This window comes from Stegostoma tigrinum, chromosome 22, assembly GCF_030684315.1.
Source record: "Stegostoma tigrinum isolate sSteTig4 chromosome 22, sSteTig4.hap1, whole genome shotgun sequence".
Classification (NCBI taxonomy): domain Eukaryota; kingdom Metazoa; phylum Chordata; class Chondrichthyes; order Orectolobiformes; family Stegostomatidae; genus Stegostoma; species Stegostoma tigrinum.
The window spans coordinates 13,060,158-13,085,788 of NC_081375.1; the positions used below are offsets into that span (position 1 = coordinate 13,060,158).

The following is a 25,631-nucleotide window of genomic DNA, read 5'->3' on the forward strand; positions in this document are numbered from 1 at the left end:
ATGCCTAAAGGACATTGTTAACCAGATAGGTTTTTACACTAATTAACAAGTTTCAAGGTAACCATTACAGAGACTAGCTTTTAATTCTAGATTTGTTTCAATAAATTTAAATTCTACCAGTTGCTGTGATGAAGTTTGAAGCCATGTCCCCAGGCATTTGGAACAAAAACAAGAAATTGCTTGAGAAACTCAACAAGTCTGGCAGCATCTATGGAAAGAGAGGGTCACTGGATTTCACGATACAGCTAAAAGCTTACCCATGTGTGAAATGTGATTTCTTTCACCATTTGGAGTTGAAAGTTAGGTGGCCTTAGTGGAAAACTGTCTGAATTTTGAGTAAAATGCAGTGCTTCATAAGAACACATAGGATATACAGTGCCAAGGCATGCCATTTTACCCAACCTGTTGAAACATTAATTCTGATTCATTCTTGTTCCATTCCACCTATATTTAATCAGTCCACGTAGTGCATGCCAAACCTGGCTTGTTGGATCACAATTTTTACATCAATAAATTTATGCAATCAAGTTAACAAGAGTAGCCAAATTGTTTGGTTACACCTTTAAGGTTAAAATCTCTTGCTGTTGTGATCTTATTTTTGTGACATGGGATTTTCACAAGATCACATTCAGCTTCTTAACACCGGATGTAGTAAATTTCTTGTCAGATAGAAATTCTTATGAAAAGAAGGAGACTTTAATATTGAAGATGTAAACAAACAATCTAGCTGTCCTGATGAAGGATCCAGGCCTGAAATGTTGACAAAATGCTACTTGACCTGCTGTGTTCCTCCAGCTCCACACTGTGTTGACTAGATTTAAAATATGTTTACATATTCAATACAACAGAGTGCCCTACTGAGCTGTTGGAGGCTATTTAAGAGTCATTCACATTGCTGTGAGTCAGATGTAGGTAAGAGTGGCTGCTTTCCTCCCCTGAGATAGATGTATGAAGCAGATGGGCTTTTAACAAAAATGTCATGGTTATTGACTTGCGCTAACTGGCAATTCCAGACTCATGGATTGAATTTAAATTCCTCCAACTGCTGTGGTTGAATTTGACCCCGTGTCCCCTGGGAATTAACTTGGGATTTCTGCATCACTATTCCATTGATTGCAGCACCTTTCCTCAATTGATTTTGTTATTTATCCTGAATGACTTTAACCTCATCAGTTAATTACAACTTTGCTTTACTGAGTGTAGCAGCAATTAGACTGGAGACAGAAAAATATTGCTTTAGTTTCAGGATGTTCACATAGTTTGCTTTATTCCAGTACATTGTGATAACTGATTAACAAAATTTCAAGATGCAGCTAAGTCTTTACCCCTGTGTGAAATGTGACATCTTTCACTGTTGAGTTGAAAGTTGTGTGGCCTTGCAAGAAAGCTTGACTGTCTAATAACACTGAGTTCTTAAGATTATGTAAGGTGTATGGTACAAAGACGTGTCATTTCATCCAACCTCTTCATGTTGGTTTTTATACAACAGTTGAGCTTCCTTCCTTCTTTTCCTACAGTGTAGAAGCAGGCCATTCAGCCCGTTGAGTCCACACAGATCTTACAAACAGCATCCCACTCAGATCCACCCCATCTTTGTAACCCTGTATTTCCCATGGCTAACTCATCTAGCCTGCACATCACTGTATGCTGTGGGCAATTTAGCCTGGTCAATCCAACCAACCTGTATCCAAGTTAATGGGAACTGCAGATGCTGGAGAATCCAAGATAGCAAAGTGTAGAGCTAAATGAACACAGCAAAGATGCTGCTTGGCCAACTAACCAGCGCATCTTTTGGACTGGGGGACGAAACCGGAGCACCTGGAGGAAATCCACGTAGAGACAGGGAGAAGTTGCAAACTCCGCACAGCCTGTCATCCAAGGCTGGAACCAAACTCTGGTCCCTGGTTCTGTGAGACAGCAATGCTAACCACTGAGCTACCGTGTCACCCAATTTTCTCACTTAAATCTATTATTGTAACCCTCTATTTCTTTCTCCCTCAATGTGAGCCTAGTTTTCTATCAAATGCATCATTACCAATCACTTGTCACTCTCCACGGTAGTAAGTTTCACATTTTTACCAAGGTAAAAATGTTTATCTTGATTTGCCAATGGGATTTTTTGGGGACTGCCTTGGTATTTTGTCTGTGGCATTTTGTTGCTGACAATGGGCCTGGAAGCGGGTAGCACTTCTGCTTGTGTCAGGAGTCGGTTCTACGGGATCCCAATTAAAACTGAAAGTGGGCACGAGAGACACGGTGTGATTATGTGGCAGGGCAGCTTCACATCCTTGAAACCTGCTGTTAGCCCACCCATCCTTGCTGTACTTTCAGCTACGAAGGCACTTTGTGGTTGAGTGGTCACAGCCATAACTTTCTCATCCAACTCCATTACCATTAACAAAAGCTGCACCAAGATGGAAGGAGCGTTTTCCAAATTGAAATGCTGCCTGTATTTACTGGACATTAAATTACTTCCAATTATTTCTTGTGGTGTTCGTTGTTATTCTTTCAAGAGAAATATTCCACAATCGCAGTTGATTTTAATAAAGTTTGATTATAGAGTGAAACCTGGTTTGTTTGACCATAAGTTTTAGAGTTTGGGTCCCATTCTGATTTATCATAAACCTATTAACATGCAGCTGTCAATATGCTTTTAACTGAAAAAAAACAAGTTTATTACATAAACAGAAAAGGACAAAACTATGTAAGTAAGAATATTTTGGGAAAATGTCTCATCATAAACAGCAAAAAGAAAATTTCAGTGATTTTTTTTTTCCCAGCAATGTCCTGTATAGCCATATAACCCCAATGATGTATCACTTCTCCATTCACTCTAAATTTCTTACACAGCTGATATTCACCTGGATATCTTCCTACTGCCGTCTGTCTGTGATACACAGACGTCACCTAATACCATGACTTTCCTAACCAAACTTCTTAAAAAGCTCCACCTACTTGAACTGTTAAAAATTTTCAAGACGTCTTTCTATATCCAAAAGCGTTGGGAATTCTTTCTGGCCCTAAAGCTTGGAAACTGGCACAAACGAGATTGCCCCTTTTCTGGTATAAATCTAATCTGCTAAACTGAAACCTAAATGTAGCTCCTGGCCATCTGCCTTCTGTGGTTCATTTTAAAAATGCAAATCAAAAAATCGACATTAATTATTTCACTGGATAGTTGTTTGAGATAATTAGCTTAAGTCATGTGATTTCTTGGAAAGGTTCTCTTTAGTGGACTGTGGTAAATGACTTTCCGAACCTTGTCTGAAAATGAAAATCCCATTTTGCGCCACTTTAGAAACAAAATTCCCAGTTGATGATATCATATTGCAAATTTTCATACCATTTCCTCCCATGAAAAAGTATCCTTAAGATACATTTTCTATCATATTTATTCTCATTATATCTGTGATGACTGATAATATGTTTATACTAAATGCACAGGTACTTGCAAGAAAATCATTTTAGACCGGTCCAATTTATCATGTCATTTTTCTTAAATATTTGTTTTTGACTGAGCATCTGATTATAATATAATCCTTTCCCAAGGCATGAATAATTTTTGCATTTATTTGGTTGCATTAAAGTCTGATTAATCAAATTCTTATGGAAATATTCCAGGAAAGTGCTTGGATTATGATCTGCACCTATTAGTCTCTCCAGAGTTGTGGGAAATGTCAGTTTTTATAGAACTTTTGTGAGCCAAACATAAAATTTCATTAAAATACCTGATGGACTACTGCTTCAGCTGGCCTCATGCAGAGAAACCCTTTGGTAAAATGTCAATTTCATTGAGCTTCACAATCTCTGGTAAGGTTCAGCTCAGAGGTGGTATTTCCTGTCAGTGAGCTGTTATCAACTTTACCCCCAACCCCAGCCTATCTTGTAACCTCCTCAACAATCTGACCACTGTAAACACACCAGACTGTCTGCCTCACTGTCATGATCCAATATTTTCCCTATGCTTTTGCAGGCTGTGTGATAGAACCCTGCAGGATGTAATTCTTTCAGCATATCTGAATAGGGAAATATCTTCAAACTTTAAGAATCGCGACATCAAATAAAAGTGATACCCTGGCTGTTTGTGCTTGCTCAGTCTTGTAGCACGTGTTTACGTGGGGGAGAAATTATTTCCACTAGTGGCTTTTAAAGAAGCCACATTTCAAGACCTGAGGAGTTCAGAATTGGTGTCATGACCCATGCAGGCATACAGTAACTAATTTTAACTTCTGCAACTAACTTACAACCCTGGATCATTACCCAACCTTTGGCTGCTTCTTTCCAATTAGTTCTTAATCAAAGAAAATTTATAATGCGAACATTTTATTAAGAAAAAGTGCTCCAGCTGTTTAGCCATGTCCATGTTTTCGTGCCTTCAAACTTTGGACTTCAAGTGACAAGGTACATGTTCATCTTGCTTCGATAGCTGCTCATGCTTCATTTTTATTGGAAATTTGCAAAACAACATAAATTTCTCTTCTATTTATTCTGTTTGGCTGTCTTTTCAAATTGGATATAATTGTAATGAAGGGGGCAGGGGACAGATGATGCATGATGGCAATGTCGCAGTCTTGGTAAAATAACACTGCATTTTCATGACAATATTCCTAGCCTCTGACCTGCACTTGCAACCAACAACATTTTTTGTCTATGTTGAGTCCATTTGAATTTCTGGTCAATGATAACCCCCTGGATGTTGGCAGTAGGGATCTACTGATGGCAATGCTATTGAATGTCAAAGGGCAGTGGTTAGATTGTCTCTTATTGAAGATAGTTATTGCTTGGCATTTGTATGACATGAATGTTACTTGCCACATGTCAACCTGAGCCTGGATATTGTCCAGATCTTGTTGCATTTGAACATGTACTGCTTCAGGATCTGGGCAGTTGCAAATGGTAATGAGCATTGTACAATCATTGGCAAACATCCCCACTGCTGATGTTCTGAAGCACAAGTCTTCAGTACTATTGATGGGATGTTATCAGGTCCTAAAGCCCTTGTGGTGTCTAGTGCCTCCAACCATTTCTTCTTTCCACATGGAGTGAACCAAAGTGGCTGAAGGCTGGTATTGGTGATGCTGGATACCACTGGAGGAGGCAGAGATGGATCATCTTCTGACTGAAGTTTGTTGCAAATGCTTCAGCCTTATCTTTTGCAACAATGTACTGGGCTCTTCATCATTGAGGATGAGATAATTATGGAGCCTCCTCCTCCAGTGAGTTGTTTAATTGTCCACCACTATTCATGACTCTGTGGCGAGATTGCAGAGCTTAGATCTGATCTGTTGGTTATAGAATAATTTAACTCTATTAATTAGCTGCTTATACTTTTTGGCACACAGGTAGTCATGTTTGGTGGCTTCTCTGGTTGACACTTAATCTTTAGGTATGCCTGGTGCTGCTCCTGGCATGCCCTCTTGCACTCTCCATTGAACCTGGGTTGACCCCCTGGCCTGATGGTAATGGTTGAGTGGGGGATATGCTGGGCCATGAGGTTACAGATTGTGCTGGAGTACAGTTCTGTTACTGCTGATGACCCACAGTGCCTCACAGATGCCCAGTGTTGAGTTGGTAGATCACTGCCAAGTCTGTCCCATTTAGCATGGTGATAGTGCCACACAACGTGCTGGAGGTTATTTTTATTTTGTCCCCACAAGCACTGTGCAGTGGTCACTCTCTTACCAGTACTGTTGTGGACAGATGCAGCTGCAGCAGGTAGATTGGTAAGGATGAGGTCACATGTTTTCCCCTCTTATTGGTTCCCTCACCACCTGCTGCAGACCCAGTTTAGCCACGATGCCCTGTAGGACCTGGCCAGCTCGATCAGACAGTCTTGGTACACTCAGAGTACATTTTTTGTTCTTCGTTGCTTCCTCCAAGTGTTGCTCAACATGGAGGAGTACTGATTCATCAGCCGCGTGAGGACAGTACGTGGTTGTCAAGCGATTTCCTTGCCCATGTTTAACCTGAAACCCCGAGACTTCATAGGGTCTGGAGTTGATGTTGAGCACTCCCAGGGCAGCTCCTCCTGACTGTATGCCACTGTGCTGCCACCTTTCTGGGTATCCAGGGATGGTGGTATCTGGAACATTGTCTGTAAGGTATGATTCCACGAGTATGACTGACTGACTATGTCAGGCTTTTGTTTGACCAGTCAATGAGACAGCTGTTTCAATTTTGGCACGAGTCCCCAGTTATTAGTAAGGAGAACTTTGCAAGGTTGTGTTTGCCATTGTCATTCCCGGTGCTTGGTTGATGCCATGTAGTCCATCCAGTTTTGTTTCTTTGTTGAGACGTTGCTGTGACTCTGGAGTCTCGTGTTGGTCAGACCAAGTGAAGACAGCGGGACATTGGTGAACCAGATGGGTTTTTCCGACAATCAACAATGAACAATCTTTTTATGGGTTTGATTGGATTCTTACCTGTGTTGTGGCAGGATTTGAACCTGGGCTGCCATAAGATTATCTGGGTCTTTGAATGAATGATTAGTGTAGTGACTAATAATATCGGCTCATTGCCTGCACTAAGGTTGCAATTGCTTTCTATCACATGACTGGCCAGGAAACTTTCCGCCCGATTTCTATAAGTACAGCATGTTCCCTCCATCTTATCATCACACTTTCCCTGTACCAGGTCCCAACACTAACGCTTGCTGCCTGGCCCCCTGGCTCAGAGGTAAGGATATAAAGTAGGTGTAGAGTTTAACATGTGAACTGGAACTCTCAGATTTAACAAGGAATTAAGGGCAGAAAGAAACGTGTGGTGGTGGGAGTTGCAAAATCGTGTTTTTGGTTTCTCCAATTTCACATTTGGATTTTTTTTCTCTCCTTCTCTCTAAAGTTGATCGATGAGTTTGAAATGAGGATGTCTACGTCTGTTCAAAGATATTTGATTCTGGTTATCGTTTCGCTAATACCCGTTCTCGTGTACTGTTTCTTTCTGAATGGATCTTCAAACAGGTACAAAAGCTATTCTCGAGGTGTCACCGAGCCCCGCTCTCTGACGCTGGTACCTTTTACTCAGTCTGTTCGCTCGCGGTTTGACTTCCTCCGAACTGCCGTTATTAAAGTGAAACTGTTCTTTCTATTAGCCCCTGGTTCCCTGTTCTGTCCATTTATTTCAACCAGATAAAATACGCTGAAAAACCAGATTAACGGGATTATTATTCGTAGATCCTAACGAGCATTAACCTTTTTTTTATTGTAGTTCGTGAATAAATATTTCTTCTCCTCAACACCGCCTCTTCCAAAAAATGTTACTGACTTATTTCCCACCTCCCCTCCAATATCGGTTCGATCTGTTTTTTGTTGGTTCACCATGATTTAATGTTTAAAAGTAGATTATTTTCGCAAGAGCTCAGAGACAGCTTCCGAGTTTAGGGTTGGTCATTATTCCACGTGATTCTTTTGCTCATTGCAATACCAGTAAAGTACCATCTTTAGAGAGAGGCGAAGGTTGTTTGCTTATAAATCCCGGTTTGCCGCGGCGTTGTGCTGCCTCTAAAGCCGACTCTCCCCGTTCTCTTTCAAAGGATACATCAGCAACATTTGCAGGGTGCGGGAGGTCCGAGCTCTCAGCTGCTGAGTTAGATGTGTTTGTAAAGTTCTCTATTGGAGCAGGGAGAAGATGAAACATTTTACATGTATAGAGGAAAACACCCTGCTGGGAATATACTTATTGTTGAATGTATTCCTCTAAAACAAATGTTGCTAATTGTTTCCAAACGTGTCCCAATCAGCCTGTTGGTGGGTTCTTGTTTATGTTAGTTCCGAATTGCCTCCATAAAAGTTGCTGTGTAAACCTGCGTATCTTGTAAGCTCTCCCGTAGCTCAACACTGCTGGGGGTGGGAGTGAACGTCGGCCATTCAGCCCATGGAGACTCGCTCCTCCATTCAACCTGACCCTGCCTGATCTGATCGTCCTCCACTCCATTTTCCTGTTTTTTTCCCTTCTTCCCCCATCCCCTTACTGATTGAAAATCCGTCTGCCTCAGCACTGGATATGCTTATTGGCCCAGCCTTGACTGCCGTATGTAGAAAAGAATTCTCAGCGCAAGCTGGAAGAACATCATCTTATTTTCCAGTTGGGGACCCTGCAGCCTCCATAATGCTATTAATTTTGCGTCAGATTTTTTTTCTTATGGTTTACTTAAAAATAACTGATCTGGTGTCCCTTGGCTTATCTTTATACCCTCTTATGAACAAACATTAGCATTTTGCCTGTCCTGTGGCAGCTTCTGGTTCTGGGGTTGGTCATTATCCTCGTGATCCTTTGCCCATTGCAATGCCAGTAAAACACCCTTCAGAGAGAGAAGATTGTTGCAACATTTGAAATCTTCGTTACCCACACTGTTGGGCTGGCGCTAAAGCCTAGCCTCCCCACGATTTAACTGGAGACATGTCCTCCCCATGCATAAAGCAAATTTCCAAGGTGCAATGCTTTTATTCATTCATGAGATGAGGGAATCGCTGGCTAGGCACATTTTATTGTCCATCCCTAATTGCCCAGAGGGCAGTTAAGAGTCAACCACATTACTGTGGGTCTGGAGTCACTTGAGAGGAAGACAGTTTTTGGATTATTGTCACATTCTGGCAGATGGAAGTGGTGCCTGTATATCCAGCTAGATTTGATTTTGTACAGTAACTTTAACTTTATTGTTTGAATCTTCCAAATGATCAGCGAGTGTTTGGATGGAGTTTCAAAACTAAATAAACGTTTTGTCCCTCTGCATTTCAATAGTACACTTCTTTTGAAAGTTCAGAATGGCCAAAATGTTTTGTTCTGTTGAAATTGGAGTCATCTGTTACATGCAAATCCTGAGTTGTTTCGGGATGATATAACAAATTAATTGATTAATAGCCTCAGGCAAGATGTTGATTACTTTTGAAGCTGGTGTAGCAGCTTCTGTAGGAATTAACAACATAATAAAATTCACAAAGATGGTGTATCTTACAGTTGGGTCCTTTGCATGCAGGTTTGTAAAGAAGAGGGACTGAAGAGTTGAAATCTATACTGGTTCAATAAGGTTATTTATGAAGAAAGGTTGAATGACCTGACATTGTTTTCCTTGAAGCAGGGGAGACTTAGGGAGGCGATGATTGTGGTACATAAAATTGAGGCTTATCAACAGGAAGAAACTTTCTCTTTGAAGAGACATAGATTTAAGTTAAGCCAGGAGATATAGGGGGATATGAGGAAAAATCCTTTCATTCCAAGGAGGCTGGGAACCTGGAACTTCACCTCCAGAAAGGGTGATTTTAGAGGCAGAAACCCTCATAACATTTTAAGGAATAATTTAAATGTTGACTTGCAATGCCGAGACATAGAAAAATAAGTGCTGTTGTTTTGGGTGGAGCAGATTTGATGGACCGAAAGGTGCTGTAGATCTCTATGACTTTATTGTATCCATGGCAATAACTGGGATTTACTAACGGTAATACATTCTTCCTGCAATTTGGTGCCTTTATTACGTTTTGCCGCAGCAACAGAAAAGAAAGCAACATAGTCACAATTCAGTTGTTTTAGAAAATAAAACCGATGAAGGATCTAGATGCATAAACTGGAGGAGCAACTAAATGCTTTCTTGGTTTCTTCCGTGGTTGGGGACTGCAGAAGAGTTCATCCTCCTCGGACAGTCTCCAAATTCTGTGGTGATATTCTCCTGCAAGAAAGGAGGAAGATGCAATACTTTGTGTGCTGTCTCTTAAAATATCAGTGTTAGGGTTGTAAGGGTTGCAGTGGCAGGGGAAAGTGAGAATATTGGAAGGAAGTGTGCTGCTGCATTTGTAGGGAAATGAAAAGGAACTTTGAGGAACAAGGCAAAGTAAAAGACAAATGGGCTGCTTGTTTCAGCCTTGCCATGACACTTGGCCTTATGAGACTACTGTGTTGTTTGAGAAGTGCTTGGGTTCTTTGGGAAGAGTATTTAAGCTCCTAGCCCCTTCCAAGGTGCTTTTAGATACCCTGTCTTCCGCAGTCAAGAAAGACTTCTCCAGTCCAATTAGTTATCTCCACCCTTTTGTTCTGGATCATCTGATGCTGTTACTAAGCTAGCTTCTCATCTGTCTTCCCATCAATGTTTAATGTAAACCTCCTCTGTGTTTGGCATCCAGGGTCAGAGTTGAGCATTCCCATGTCAAGTCTATCAAAGGTAGATACAGATTGAGGCACTGTGTGCATTCCAACAATATGATATTTGATTTGCCGTGTTAGGTATGGAACTGGAGTAGTGAATTTGTATCCTGTGGAAAACTAGCAGGCTTATTCACAAAAACTGCCCACCTCATTAAACTTCCCTGCCCTTTTCCATTGCTCTGAAAATGTTTTTCCTTTGAAATAATTGTGTAGCATAAATTGTGGTGTGTAATTGACTGGGCATATAAGGAGATCCAATTCTTTGGTTTCAAAATTTAGTTTATACGCGGTATTCAAGGAACTGCCAGCAGTTCTGTGACAGCACCCTGTCCTTGACATTAGAAGTCAGCCTCAATATTTGGCAATATGGATAGATACTGCTGCTCCTCTGCTGCTTGGCCTGCTGTGTTCATCCAGCTCTACACTTTGATCTTAATTCATTATTTTTGTGGGTGTGTTGTCATCTTTATTCTTCATACTACTTTACGATTATTTTTATAACTGGGAGCAAAGTCAAGCTGGCATTACAGGCTGATTCTCCCTTTACTGGAGCAATGGATATGAATTTGTGTGCGCATTCAAGTTGCAGAGTGCAACCTAGATCTCGCGTTGAAAATGTGTGTGTTTGAGCAATCAAAACATTTAAACTTATTTGACTTGGAATTTATGCCTTTTTCCATTAGTCCCTCTTTAAAAAGGAGGAGGTATGCTAGCGTGATAGAATGTGGGTGTGGGGCAATAGATTTGAGTGTTTAGCCTATTCCATGCACTTTGCTTTTATAGTCACTGAATGTGTATTCTTTTCCTGTCTCTCTCAGTAAATTAAGGGAGATAAATTCAGAATCCACTAACGTGAAGCATAATGTTACTCCTGAAGTGGCCAAAACAATAATTGCCATGAATTTTTGGGGTGCTAATACAAAAATTAGAAGAATCGAAAGTTTGCTTCGAAATGCTACAAATGGAACCCGAGTACCAGTCTCCAAGGAGCCACCATTCCCAGGAGACAAGTACGCCATAGACGATACCTACCTTTATTCGGTAAGTTGTAATTTGGTTACATTGCTACTCAATTTAGCTGTGTAGATTTCTGTTTTAATCACTGGCCTGGCCTGGTGATTGTAAAAGGATACAAAGCTGTTACAGACAGCAAACAAAAGGCATGTTGGAGGAAAAGGCAGTGTTTATGTCCCTGTATTTCTGGAATGAAAATGCTGAGCTGTTTGTTGAATTTGAACATTTTAATACTTGGTGATTCTCTTCAAGTTATGATGCACAGGTGCTGATGTTGGATTGGGGTGGACAAAGTCAAAAGTCACATGCCACCAGCCTAACGGGTTTATTTGAAAGCACAAGCTTTCAAGTGCTGGTCCGTAGGCTTGTGATTTCAGATAATCCTGTTGGACTGCAACCTGGTGTTGTGCTAACTTCTGACTTTCTCTCAAAGTTAACATGCAGGTTCAGTTGGCAGTTAGGAAGGCAAATATGATGTTGTATCATACCCTCTTGAAATAAATACTAAGAGCAGAGGTGTACTGCTGAGGCCCTGCTCAGACTGTATTTAAAATATTGGGAGCTGTTTTTGTGCCCCATATCTAAGGAAAGATGTGCTGGAGTTGGAGGGTGTCCAAAGGAGGTTCACAAGAATGATATTGGGTATGAAAGGTTTGTCATATGAGGAATGGTTGAGGACTCTGAATCTGTATTTGGCAAAGTTTAGAAGGCTGAGGGGAGTCTGACTGAAATTTACTATTAGGCCTGTGAGGAGTGGAGGAGCGCGATGAGAAGTCTCCAATGGTAGGAGAGACAGGGCCTGAGAGCACAGCCTCAGAAGGGATAACCCTTCAGAACTGAGGTAAGGAGGGTGGTGAATTTTTGAAAGTCACTGCCACTGTGAAGTCCAAGTCATTGTCTTAAATAATGCTCAGAGATGGATAGATAAGTTCTTGATTAGTTAGGTGATCAAAGGTTATAGGGAAAAGGCAGGAAAATGGAATTGAGAAGCATGTCAGCCATAATTGAAAGGTAGAACAGACTCAATGGGCCAAATGGTGTACCTCTGCTTCTATATCTTGTGGTATGTTGTTTGCCCTTGGGCTGTATGTATGAGATGGGATACAGGCAATTCCCTCGCTGCAAATGGGATGGGTTCTAGAGTCCATATGCAAGTTGATTTGTCTGCAGGTTAGACCTCTATGCCAGGCAATGTAGAGTAGTAATTTGTAAGTACAGGAACTGTCCATATGTTGGACCTGTTAAAAGCAGTCTTGTATGGATTTGTATTCATAAGTACAAGTATTTGTAAGTCAGGAGCTCATAATTCAAGGCACTGCAGAGTGGAAGATGCTGTGTGGAGATATGTTGAATTTTATTGCACTTTATGCAAATTTCAATAATTAGAAAATTCTGCAATTGTTATGTAATTCATAATAAAAATAGCGCTTCAGAGGGCTCTGAGATGTGGGAAGCACTGTAAAGGAGCATTATCACTCGACTTTCTAAATATTTCCTGTCTTGTATTTTCCTGACTTATGACATCAATGATCCCTCCTAGTCTTCCCACTTTTAATGCAGCCTGATTGGTCAATAGCATTTTAATGTGACATTTGATTCTGTTGAGTCTCTGTAAAAATATTACAGACATCCTGTATCCTGAAGTGAACATCAGTCTCTGTTAAATTAATATGAGGAATATTGGTAATGTAAAGCAATAGAATAACTTTTTTTTTGGCAAGACCTGTCCTTACCACTAGCCCTTTGCTTCAAACACTCCTGAGTGCGTTACTCAAATCAAGAAGGCACAACAAATGCTATGTGAAATAATTTGTCCAACTGTGTGATAAATATCTTGATGCATTTGCAACTTCTGAGTCCAAATTCTGAAACTTTATCTCTCTGAAACAATGAGGAAAAAGGTTCAAATCTTTGTAGGCCAGTGTTGTTACAAGTTTCTCCAAACCTCTGCCCTTTAAACCTATTTCTTCAGCAATTTGGCCAGCAGTCCTAATATCGTCATCTGTGGGCCAGACTGCTGTTTGGTTAATGCTACTATAAAATCTGTTTAAGATGAGTTACTATATCCATTCAAGCTGTTAATAAGCAAGTTGAACTATTTTTTGGATTTTCTTCCCTCTGCATTTGAGCCATTAATGATGTCCATTGACCAACTCTTCAAATATTCCTGATGGCCTAGAGTCTCTATGCCATCAAAAATTTGCTTTATCCCCCATCCCATTAATTTACATGTATTCCTGTAGTTTGGCATCTAGCCCCCTGTATTGTCTGATGCTGTGTGTCTACCAGCCTTTCCTTCACTAATAAGAGGCAGGAGGACAGATCCTAGCTTGGTCAAGTCTAGGACATATGCCTGTTTTTGGAAGTTGGAGCAAATCATTCCTCAAATTTCATGTTTTAGGAAAAATGTAATTGCTATGACTGATCTCCTTGTCCTGAGAGAGAACAGCACTTTGATAGGTTTCTTCTTCTTGATTGCATGCTGAAAATTGTTTTGGTCTTTTTTTTTCCCCAAATTGGAAGGAATGCATAAACTGATAAAATCTACTTAACTGTGAAATAAATTCAGTTCTTTCCCTCTTGGGAGGAGAAAGACATTCTGTAAAATGTGCAGCACTGTTACTTTGTATAAGGGGTGTCATGCGATCTCAGGATCGGTTACAGCTGTTGAACGCCCTTCAGATAGCTTGGTCACTGTTGATGAGCATGAAAATAGGGACTGTAGTTGCCACTGCAGGGTTAGAAGCACAGAGGTACAAAGTTTTGGGTCTTGTATATCCAAGTTATTTTCTTTGACAAACCCTACTGCCGTGCTTTTATAACCTTCAGCAAGAAGATTTTATTAATGGGAACCGTACCTCAGCAAAGACTTCCTTGCAACAGTTTAGTTGGATATTAGGAAAAAGGACAAAGTCCATTTGTCAGGGTGCAACCCCTATTTTCAGCAAGTTTGATGGGAGGAATATGCTGATAATCAAACCCTGTGACCCCATGCCAATTCAATTACCGATAGGGCTAAGTGTGCGTGTGCGTTTGCGTGCCATTATTCGGAATAAAATAAACTTCTGCCTGGCTACTTCAACAAACAGATTATTTTAATCAGAGATAACAAAGTGTGGATGCTCCTTCTTAAAACCAGCCATTTAAAAACTGGTTAAGATTCAAGTTACAATCCAGAATTAGAACAGTATCCTGTGAATTCCAAAGACAGATACCACTCTCACAATACAAACAGATAACAAAGCCTCTGTGGGCCAAGGCTCTGAAAGTAGGATAAAATGTTACGACTTCTCATATGTCAGGTTTCTTGTCAACGAAATTGAATTGTTGACAGCCACGGGCTGGTACAAAAGTGTATGCTCTGATTGCAATCAACTTGGATCTGAGGAGCGCGATGAAAATGATTACAGACCGGCTTTTGAGGTATTACTAGATGGTTACTAGATAGTTAGAGATACTGGTACTTGGAAACTTTATCAGATTCCTGGGAACCTCAACTGAGAAAAGCATACCTAAAGTGCTCCTGGAATGTATTTCTTACTGACTTGCTAAGTCTGTTTATTGTTTCATAGAGTGCAGAATGGATTGCTAGGCGACGGTTAACATAGAGGCCACTTAGTTGTTTCAATATCAGGTTTCCCATCATTAATGCAAAAAATTCCATTTCTAATCTCGTTGAACGCTTCCTCAAGTCATTTCATATTCTTGCAAACAACTGTTGGTTTCTAGGCCACATCAAACTGTTAATCTCTTTTCTTGATAAATCCCCTTTTTAATCCAGAAAGCTTCGAACCACTTATATATTTCAGTTTTTCATGTCGTGTTAGGAATACTTATTTCTATATTTAAGGGCTATCTTGTCAAAACATCTGAAGTTACTGAAAGTTGTGTCGTGTTAAGGAGTGACACAATAGTTGCGCAGATGCAACATGTTGCTACAATACATTACTTTAACGCATTGCCTTTTTGAAGTTGCTGTTGCTGCTAAACATGTTTCACCTGCCCTTTTAAAACACTGAATTAATTATTAACATTTTTGATTGGAACTTTTGAATAGGATTTGTTGAACGCTAAATTGAAGATATTGCTTGGAAATGGTTCAAAAACAGTTGCTGGATGTTTCTAAATTACCTTTTTTGAGGTTTTGGCTGGCATTAATGAATTAATTCATTCTGCAGTAATAGGCTTTTTTGTCAGCTGGTATGTATAACCATTTCATCTACTGAACATCATTCTGTACAGATGAGCTGAGACCACTGCTATTTTGAGACAGATGAGCTGAAGGGAAAGGTAATTCCAAGTAGCCCCCAGGTTGTGAATGAGTTTGATTCTAGAGTCCATTCACAAGTTAGTCTGTACACCAGTCAGAAGACAATGTGGGACAATATAAAATAATTATTTGTAAGTATGAGGAAGTGTTCATGTGTTGGATCTTTGAAATTAACAATCGTTCATCCCTGTTTTGGATCTCGCTTGTAAGCATGTGTTTCTAAGTCAGCCACTTATAAATGGGTGACCCCACTGTAGCCTAATTAATTAGACAATGTTCCCATATCCTATGACATCATTCTAAACATAAGCTATAACACTTGATAATAAAATGTGAGGCTGGATGAACACAGCAGGCTGAGCAGCATCTCAGGAGCACAAAAGCTGACGTTTTGGGCCTAGACCCTTCTTCAGAGAGGGGGATGGGGTGAGGGTTCTGGAATAAATAGGGAGAGAGGGGGAGGCGGACCGAAGGTGGAGAGAAAAGAAGATAGGTGGAGAGAGTATAGGTAGGGAGGGGATAGGTCAGTCCAGGGAAGACTGACAGGTCAAGGAGGTGGGATGAGGTTAGTAGGTAGATGGGGGTGCGGCTTGGGGTGGGAGGAAGGGATGGGTGAGAGGAAGAACAGGTTAGGAAGGCAGAGACCGGTTGGACTGGTTTTGGGATGCAGTGGGTGGAGGGGAAGAGCTGGGCTGGTTGTGTGGTGCAGTGGGGGGAGGGGACGAACTGGGCTGGTTTAGGGATGCAGTTGGGGAAGGGGAGATTTTGAAACTGGTGAAGTCCACATTGATACCATATGGCTGCAGGATTCCCAGGTGGAATATGAGTTGCTGTTCCTGCAACCTTCGGGTGGCATCATTGTGGCACTGCAGGAGACCCATGATGGACATGTCATCTAAAGAATGGGAGGGGGAGTGGAAATGGTTTGCGACTGGGAGATGCAGTTGTTTGTTGCGAACTGAGCGGAGGTGTTCTGCAAAGCGGTCTCCAAGCCTCCGCTTGGTTTCCCCAATGTAGAGAAAGCCACACCGGGTACAGTGGATGCAGTATACCACCTGCTGTGTTCATCCAGCCTCACATTTTATTATCTTGGATTCTCCAGCATCTGCAGTTCCCATTATCTCTGAAGCTATAACACTTGGTTTGGTTTTCACTTGTGCCATATTTTCCCCTCTGACCATTTTCCCTCTTCAAAGGCGTATCTTTTTTATCCTTTTGCCAGTTCTTAAGTGCTGTTCTGTGGAGTCCTTTGCCGTTTCATTCAGCTGGCCTTCGTGCTGCTTTTCTTGCAGTTAAGGGAACAAATGTCTCTCGAGACTAGATAATTTACTTGGAACTACTGGGTGTATTCATAAAATGGAAGGACTTGATTGTACATTTTGTTTGACTATTTCAGGATGAATTTGCTAAAATCCAAAGTGCATTTTTTTTGGAATTTATTATTTCCTATATTGTAGGACAGGGAAAACCCAACTTGCATACAATGGTAATGATTCACATATGTAGAGTGCCTTTTCACAACTGTCCAACATCTTCACTTTGCAATGCTGTAGAGGTTGTTTTCAACCAGCAAAGCAGACAAGAAGAAAGGTCACAGGACTTGAAACATTAACTGTTTCTTCTCTCTCTACTAATGTTATTAGATCTGCTGAGTTTCTCCAGCGACTTGTTTTTTGTTTGTTACAGGCAAGAACTCTCCTGCTCTTTAAAAGTGTGTTATTCTTTCCCATTTATCTAAGAACTGAGAGGACCTTGGTTTGGGACCTCTGACAGTACAGTACTGTCTCACTGGAAGGTAAACTTTTGCTGGTTTGGACTTGAGCCCTGTAGGATATTGACCCCAACCTTATCATTTAGATGCCAACGATGAACTGCAGCTAGCAATGTGCTTCTGACTAGATCATTATCTGTTGTAATGAGGTTCATTGATGGATGACACAAATGTATCATTAGGAGCGGAAGTTTATTTTGCTGTCTACTTCCAGTAGCCTTAGACACTCCTTAGGTAATGGATTCAGTCTACCTCCATCTTGAAAGAAACATTTAACACTGCCTCCAGCACCTTCTGAGGCAGCGTTTCATAGTTGCACAACCCTCCAAGAAAATGTGTATTCCTCATTCCAAAAGGGTGGCCCTTAATTTTCAAACAGTGCCCCTAGGTCTGGACTTAGCCACAATAGGAAACACCTTTTTCCTGTGTAAACCTTATCATGACTCTTCGCAATCTTGTAGACTTCAGTCGGGTCACTGGAGGCTCACCGATTTCTGTGGTCTGTCTGACTGGCCCAAGGCACCAAGAAGAACAATCTTGATGCTTTCTGAAGTAGTATAGTCATTTACATGAGGAAGGTCTGGGTTTTTCAGACAGGATGGTGGTTTGCATCACTGGTCCCCATTGGCTTTTTTACTTGCTATAATTTTTTTTATATCCCTTCATTAGCGTTGTTGGCTGAGCCATCATTTCTTGCCCATCCCAAGTTGCCCTATTAGAACGTGGTGGGGAGCTGCTTTCTTGAAATGCTACAGTCTACATGCTGTGGGTTGACTCTTGATGCCCTTGGGGTGGGAATTCCAACATTTTGACCCAGCATCTGTGAACAAAGAGTGATATATTTCCATGTCAGCGGAATCCAATCTGGGCATCACTGAGCAGGTTATTGCTGAACAGGTGCTACTTGATAGTACTGGATAACACCTTCCATCACTTTACTGATGAACAAGGGTAGACTGAGGAATGATAATTGGCCGGATTAGATTTATCCTGCTTTCTATGTACAGGACATACCTCAGCAATATTTCACATTGTTAGAAGCTAATGTTGTAACTGTACAGGAAGAGCTTGGCTGTGGGATCAGCAAATTATGGACCACATGTCTTCAGTACTATTGCTGGAATATTGGCAGGACCTATAGCCTTTGCAGTATCCAGTACCTCCCAAAGGTTTATTTATATCACGTGGAGTGAATCAAATTGACTGAAGACTGGTATCTGTGTAATGTTAGGGACTGCAGGTGGCTGAGATGGATCATCCGTCCATGACTTTTGGCTACGTCATTATAAATGCTCAGCCTCCTCTTTTGCACTGTTGTTGTTAGGCTTTTCCATCGTTGAAGATGGGGCTAATTGTGGAGCCTCCTCTGGTGAATTGTTTAATTGTCTATTGTCATTCAAGACTGGATGTAGCAGGACTACAGACCTTAGATCTGATCCATTGGTTTATGAGATTGCTTAGCTCTGTCTGTCACTTCCTGCTTGTGCTATTTGACACACAGGTAGTCCTGTTTGGTGGCTTCATCAGGTTGACTCTTCATTTCGAGGTATGCCTGGTGCTGCTCCTGACATGCCCTCCTGCACTCTGCCATTAGGCCAGGGGATTTACTCTGGTTCAATGGAATGGTTGAGTTTGGGATATGCCAGCCATGAGTTTACAGATTGTGCTGGAGTACAATTCTGCTGCTGTTGAGAAGACTGGGCCTCCATGAGGCACTGTGGGATGTGTGGCTAGATCTGTTCAAAGTCTATCCCATTTAGCATGGAGATTGTGTAGTGTGGCACTGTGACGTGTATCCTCAATGTGAAGGCAGGACTTTGTCTCCACAGTGACTGTGTGGTGGTCACTCTTTCTGATTCTGTCACGCGCAGGTATATCTGCAGATTGCTGAGGATGAAGTCAAGTATGGTTTTTTTTCCTCCTGTTGGTTCCCCCGCCAACTGCTGCCGACCCAGTCTGGCAATTAGCTAATTTAGGACCTGACTGACTTGATCAGCTGCTGACCCATTCTTTGTTGAAATCCCCTAACCAGATTGCATTTTGTGTCCTTGCCACCTTCCATGTTTCCATCAAGTATTGCTCAACATAGAGGAATACTGATTCATCAGCTGAGGGCAGGGACAGTACGTGATAATCAGCAGGATGTTTCCTTATCCATGTTTTAACCTGAAACCATGAGACTTCACGGGGTCTGAAGTCAATGTTGAGGACTCCAAGAGCAAATTCTGTCCTCTGCCAGGCTTGTTCTGCTAGTGGGACAGGACCTATCCAGGGATGGTGATGCTGTCTGGGACATAGCTATATTCACAGAATCATATCTTGCTGATTGGTCAAGCAACAGCCCAACATTAATTCTGGTCTTCCAATTTTGGCACTAGCCCCCAGATGTTAGGAGGAAGGACTTTTCAGGGTCAATAGGGCTGTTTCTGTCATTTCTGGCACCTGAAGTCAATGCTGGTTGGCACAGATGGTTTATTTTCTTTGAGCCTAAGTCCCGATAAATACAGCCGAATGGCTTGCCCGGCCATTTTCAGTGGGCTGTTGAGAGTCATGCCTAGTGTTACCAGATCAGGTGACGATAGCAAATTTCTTCCCCTGAAGGACATTAGCGAACCAGATGGGTTTTTCCTGGCAATCAGCAATGGTTTTACAGTCATTGGACTTTTTTAATTCCAGATTTTATTTTAATTGAATTCACATTTGATCATCTGCTGTGGCGGGATTCAAATCCAGGTCCCAAAATATTATCGGAGTTTCAGGATTAATTGTCCAGCGATAATACCATTAGGCCATCACCTCACCCATATAAAATGGCCTCCAACCGTACAGTTTAGTTTCCAAGTCTGCCATCCAGTTCACACTTACTGATCTCACATGGACTCAAACTGAATCGTCAGTAACATTCAAAAAAGTGGAAGGGAATTGATAAATGAGAAGTATTTGTCAAAAAAAAATAGCCAAGGAGAAACTGCAAAGGACTCATTTTTAAAAAAAAAACCAAAGTTTTATTTTTCCCAAAAGCTCTCCTGAAAGAACTGTCAGGAGAGTGTACCAACTTTTTTTAAAGCATGCTCCTTGCGTGGAATTAATACAAGATCATTTTTTAAGCTTTGTTTGCAACCTGACAGTCCAACCATTCGAACCTGTTCTCTAGATATAAGCATAGTATGGCTCCAACTAGTTTATTTTGAGCACTGAAGTTTCTGAATCTATAAAATACAATGTAATTCATCATTTAACTTCTTCGTTTAGAAGATAACTTGCTTTTCTTGAGTTTAATGTTTTCAAGCTTTCTTCAAAGTAACATGATGCTAACTGGAAAAAGTTGCATGTAAGAAAATAAGACATTTTAAAGAGCTGTGTCCAGAGCTGTAGAACCTTGGGTTGTAGACTCTGAGCTGCTCGAATGCTTCTCCTTAGTTTCTTAGAGAAAAAAGAACTTGAACTTGTATACGTGATAATGGGAACTGCAGATGCTGGAGAATCCAAGATAATAAAATGTGAGGCTGGATCTGATGAAGGGTCTAGGCCTGAAACGTCAGCTTTTGTGCTCCTGAGATGCTGCTGGGCCTGCTGTGTTCATCCAGCTCCACACTTTGTTATCTTGAACTTGTATACATTTTGGGACATCTCAAATTGCCTTACAGTCAACTGATGACCTTTTGAAGCGTAGATATCATTGTAAAGTAGCCAAATGTGGCAGCCAATTTGCATTCTAAGAGCCTAGATGATCTGCTTGAAAGGTTTTAGCCCTCAAGCATCTGACTTAGAAAAAGTGCCAAGAGCAAAGCCGAGAGGACTTCTTTAAACTGTGAAATGCTTTAAATAAGCTATTGTTTTAAGGCATTTAATAGAGGCTTAAAACATTGAGCAAAGAGCAGTACAGGCCCTTCTGCCCTCAATGTTGTTCCAACCTATTATCCTACTAAGATCAAACTGCCCTGCATACCCTACATTATACTATCATATGCCTATCCAAGAGTCACTTAAATGTCTCTAATGTATCTGACTCCACTACCACTGCCGGCAGCGCATTCCACACGCCCACCATGCACAGTGACATTTGGCAGTTTTGCCCACCCACTCTATGGCACATGAGAGTTCACTGTTATCTTCCCCTTTTTTTGTTCAAACCAAGAAAAGATATGAGGTGCTTTCTGAAAAGTTGGGAAGCATTTTGGAAAGGCAAATCAGAGCAAGACTTATACACTTAATGGTAAGGTCCAGAGAAAGTGTTGCTGAACCAAGAGACCTTGGAGTGCAGGTTCATCTTTCCTTGAAAGATAGATGGGATAGTGAAGAAGGCACAAAAACAACTTTTCAGAAAAGTTCAACAGGTCTGGCAGCATATGTGAAGAGAAATCAGCGTTATCGTTTTGGGTCTGGTGACCCTTCGTCAGAACTGTTCTGCGGAAGTGTCTCCAGACCTGAAACATTAACTTTGATTTCTCTTCACAGATGCTGCCGGACCTGCTGAGCTTTTCGAACAAGTTCTGTTGTTTGTTAAAATAGAATCAGAGATAATGGGAACTGCAGATGCTGGAGAATTCCAAGATAATAAAATGTGAGGCTGGATGAACACAGCAGGCCAAGCAGCATCTCAGGAGCACAAAAGCTGACGTTTCGGGCCTAGACCCTTCATCAGAAGGGTCCCTCTGATGAAGGGTCTAGGCCCGAAACGTCAGCTTTTGTGCTCCTGAGATGCTGCTTGGCCTGCTGTGTTCATCCAGCCTCACATTTTATTGTTCTGTTGTTTGTTTCTGATTTACGGCATTCTTAGTTCTTTCGTTTTTTTTACATAGTGAAGAAGGCGTTTAGTATGCTTGCCTTTATTAGTCAGTGCGTTGAGTATAAGAGTTGGGAGGTCATGTTGCAGCTGTACAGGACATTGCTTAGGCCACTGTTGGAATACTGTGTGCAGTTCAGGTCTCCCTGCTGTAGGAATGATGTGATGAAACTCAAAAGAATTTGGAAGGATGCTGCCGTGGTTGGAGGGTTAGAGCTAAGGGGAGAGGCTGAATAGGCTGGGACTATTTTCATTGAAGTGATCTTTTGAGGGTTTATAAAATCATGATGGATAGAGTGAATAGACAAGGGCTTTACCGGGGTGGCGGGGTGGGGGGGCGGTGGGAGTCCAAAACTAGAGGGCATAGGTTTAAGGTGAGGGGTGGGGGGTGGGGGGGGGGAATTTTAGAAAGGACCCAAAGGGGAACTTTTTCGCACAGGGTAGTGTGCATGTGGAATGAGCTGCCTGAGGAAGTGGCAGTGGCTGGTACAATCATAACATTTAAAAGGCATCTGGATGGGTATATGAATAAGAAGGCTTTGGAGAGAAATTGGCAAAATGGACTAGATTAACTTAGGTTATCCGGTCAGCATGGACAAGGTGGACTGAAGGACTTGTTTCCATGCTGTACAGCTCTCTGACTCTCACTGTGGAGCAGTAGTGAGACTTGGATCTTTGTGAACAAAAGGCACAGGTTAATGGATCAGTGCAAGGAAAAGCAGAACATTTGTTGCATTGTTGGTTTTTTTTTCTCAATTGAGCTGGGACACACATTACAACAAGTGATATAATGTGGACCAGAGCGTGTACAGATCACTGCAATGTCTGTGGACCACGGGGAAAGATACTTGCACTCAGAAGGGGGTAGCCTGTACATTCGCCAGAATGAGCACTGAATTGTTGTAGTTACAGAAGGAGGGTATTGGGCCCACCATGCCTGCTCTGACTCTGAGCGTTTCTGTCATTCCCCACTGTAATGCTGCAATGTTTTCCTTTTTTTTTGGGCCATTATTCATAAGGGAATTGCCTGCCTCAATAGCACCTGCTCCAAACACATACTTGGACAGTCCATCGCAGACTTCAGACACTCGTGTGAAAATACTTTATGTTGCTGTTGTTTCTTATGCCAATTACCTTTATACCTTTTGAGGCCTCACATCCCATGATCTTACAGGTAGGAATGTTTTCCCTGCCACCTCTGTCCAGCTCAATTGCTTTTCCCTCCCCCTTATCTTCTCCAAGGGAAAATAGCCACGCTTTTGCCAATCTATGTATATGCGACGTGATAGGTATTGGATTAATCTGAGGACAAGTTACAAGGGCTGTTCTTCTCTGAATAAGGAAAGTTAAGGAACAGTATAACTAGATATTTTTAAAGATGACTAAAGGATTCAATAGGGATGATGAAGATAAGTTATTCCATCTGATGAAAAACATAGAAAAGGAGATACTACGTCAAAGGTGGGGTGAGACAAATTGTGGTGATGTTGGGGAAGCAGTGTTAGAAGGATGATGGGAGCCTGGAACACACCTTTTCATCAAAAAGGCTGTTTTACACTGAGTGTTTGGCAAGGGTGCTGATATTGAGGGACAATGAACCAATGTGAGTAAATACAATTGAGATATAACTAGAAACAGATTGAAATGAATGGCTGAAAATCCTTGGACAATTGCCTCTCTTGGAATCATGAATTATAGTGTCATACAGCACAGAGGAGATCCTTCAGCCCATTGAGTCTGCACTGACCTACCTCCACTCATCCCACTTTCCTGCGCTTGGCCCATGACCTTCAATGTTATGACATTTCAAGTGCTCATCCAAGTACTTTTCAAAGATTGTGAGGTTTCCCACCTCTATCTGTGGCCACAGGATTCCATTCAAAATTCCGCCACCCTATGGATGAAAACAATTTTCCTCAAGTGCCCTTGAAACCTCCCGCCCTTCACCTTTTTATAGTTCTACCCCCTCCTATTGAGATCATTCTATTGTCTTCAGTTATTAGTCAGTTCTCACTGAGTTGTGCACTTCCACCCTCAGAAGCACTGGTTAAAATTCCAGACTACTGTATAATATAAATGAAATTTGACTTGTTCATTTCCTGACCCTGAAACATGGGACAGCACTGCAGCTGCTATATGATGCCACGTCTGTGAGCTGAGTCACAGCGTGAGAGATTACCATCCTTCATGGGTATCTTGCAAGTCAATATTGAAAACAGAGCATATCCCATTCTTCTGAACTTTGAGATACAGTAGATTCTGTTAATAATCAACTGCCCGTCTTTTAGAGGAACGCTAACATTGAAATGTAACCCGAGGAATTAGCTTGTTATGGTCCTGTTGTAGCTGTTAGAGCCATGTCCTTTGAAGGACACAATTCTATTTGAGCAGCATTTTATACGTGTTGTATTATGTTGTAAAATGTTGCTATTTAAATTATTCTTATTAAATGCTGTTTAAATCCTGATCCCATCACCTCCAACTAGCTGCAACGTCCTCCGAGATCTGCAGTATGGAAGGAAACCAGGTTCTGTTTCTAGTTCAGGGTGCTTGCTATCTGTAAGCAAATTTTAGCAATTGATGAATGAAATTTGCTTTTTCAGCCCTGAATGCCTTCATATTTGAGCTTATGCAAATAGAGAAAAGGATCATCTGTGTGTCACCCCCCCCCCCCACCCTAACCCAACATGCTCGCAACTGATGCCAAAAGATAGGTGTTAAAATTGTTTGACCTCTCTCGCAGGGCTAATGGTTTTCCCTTTTGGTCTATCCACTGCAGTTAAAAGATGCTGTTGTCCACAACAGATGCCTGGAGGTGAAATTAATTTTTTTTCCTCTTGTCATCTGGACGAAAACATAGGCATTTGGCAGCTTATAAGGTAGCATTGGCATTGTGTGACTGAACATTTCTACATTTAAGTATGGGAAAGATTTATTGTATGAAACACATGAAGCCAATTCTAAATAATTCTACAGCTTTGGTTTGAAGGGGATAGAAGTGTAACAGCATTTGATTTTCTTTAAAAAAGAAGTCTTTCCTTTTATCATTCTCAAAATTGCTCCTCAGAAGGAAAGCATTGAAAACACAGGCATTTATCACAGTAGGAGGTGCTATGTAGCAGATGATTGTTTATACAAGTGGGGCAATATGTAAGTAGTAAGGTTTTAAAAAGTTATGAATACAGTCTCTGGTCTATAAGCTGTAGGGACTAATGGCTCAGTGATAAAGCATGACTCCAAGGGCTGCACCCTGCAGATAGTGAAGCATAAACCGTAACTCGAAGAAATGAGTGACCGATGGGAAAGAAAAGCTGTTGGGAGACAAAACATCTCCGCAGTTTCTCACCAAATCTGTTCACAGTAGGTTTTTCTTTTGGATTTAAGTTGACCCACATTACTTTGCATGTTGTTTCAAGGTTTTAAGATGAGCATTTTGCCAATAATAAATTGAGTAGTCAAGTATCCTGCACAATGGGCATGGAGCATACCCATTCCTTTCTGGTCACCTCTTGTTCAAGAGGTTTTTTGTGCTTCCAGAATTGACTAGTCCAACCCACTTGTCACTAGTTTGTACTTTGTACCCTCTATAAACTTAACTTCATCCGAATCTCTACTGCCCTTCTCTATACCTATGGGCAGTCTCTTTTTGCCTATCA

At 41.4% G+C, this 25,631-nt stretch overlaps 1 protein-coding gene across 2 annotated transcripts in view; it reads left to right on the forward strand.

The window, feature by feature from the left end:
• LOC125463779 (alpha-N-acetylgalactosaminide alpha-2,6-sialyltransferase 2-like) overlaps nucleotides 1-25,631 on the forward strand; it is a 94,235-nt gene that overhangs the window by 30,746 nt on the left and 37,858 nt on the right. For both annotated transcript variants that reach the window (XM_048555458.2, XM_048555459.2), the window contains exons 3-4: nucleotides 6,841-6,959; nucleotides 10,953-11,175. In XM_048555458.2, coding sequence (XP_048411415.1) covers nucleotides 6,841-6,959; nucleotides 10,953-11,175 — 342 coding nt within the window. The remainder of the gene's footprint in view (nucleotides 1-6,840; nucleotides 6,960-10,952; nucleotides 11,176-25,631) is intronic.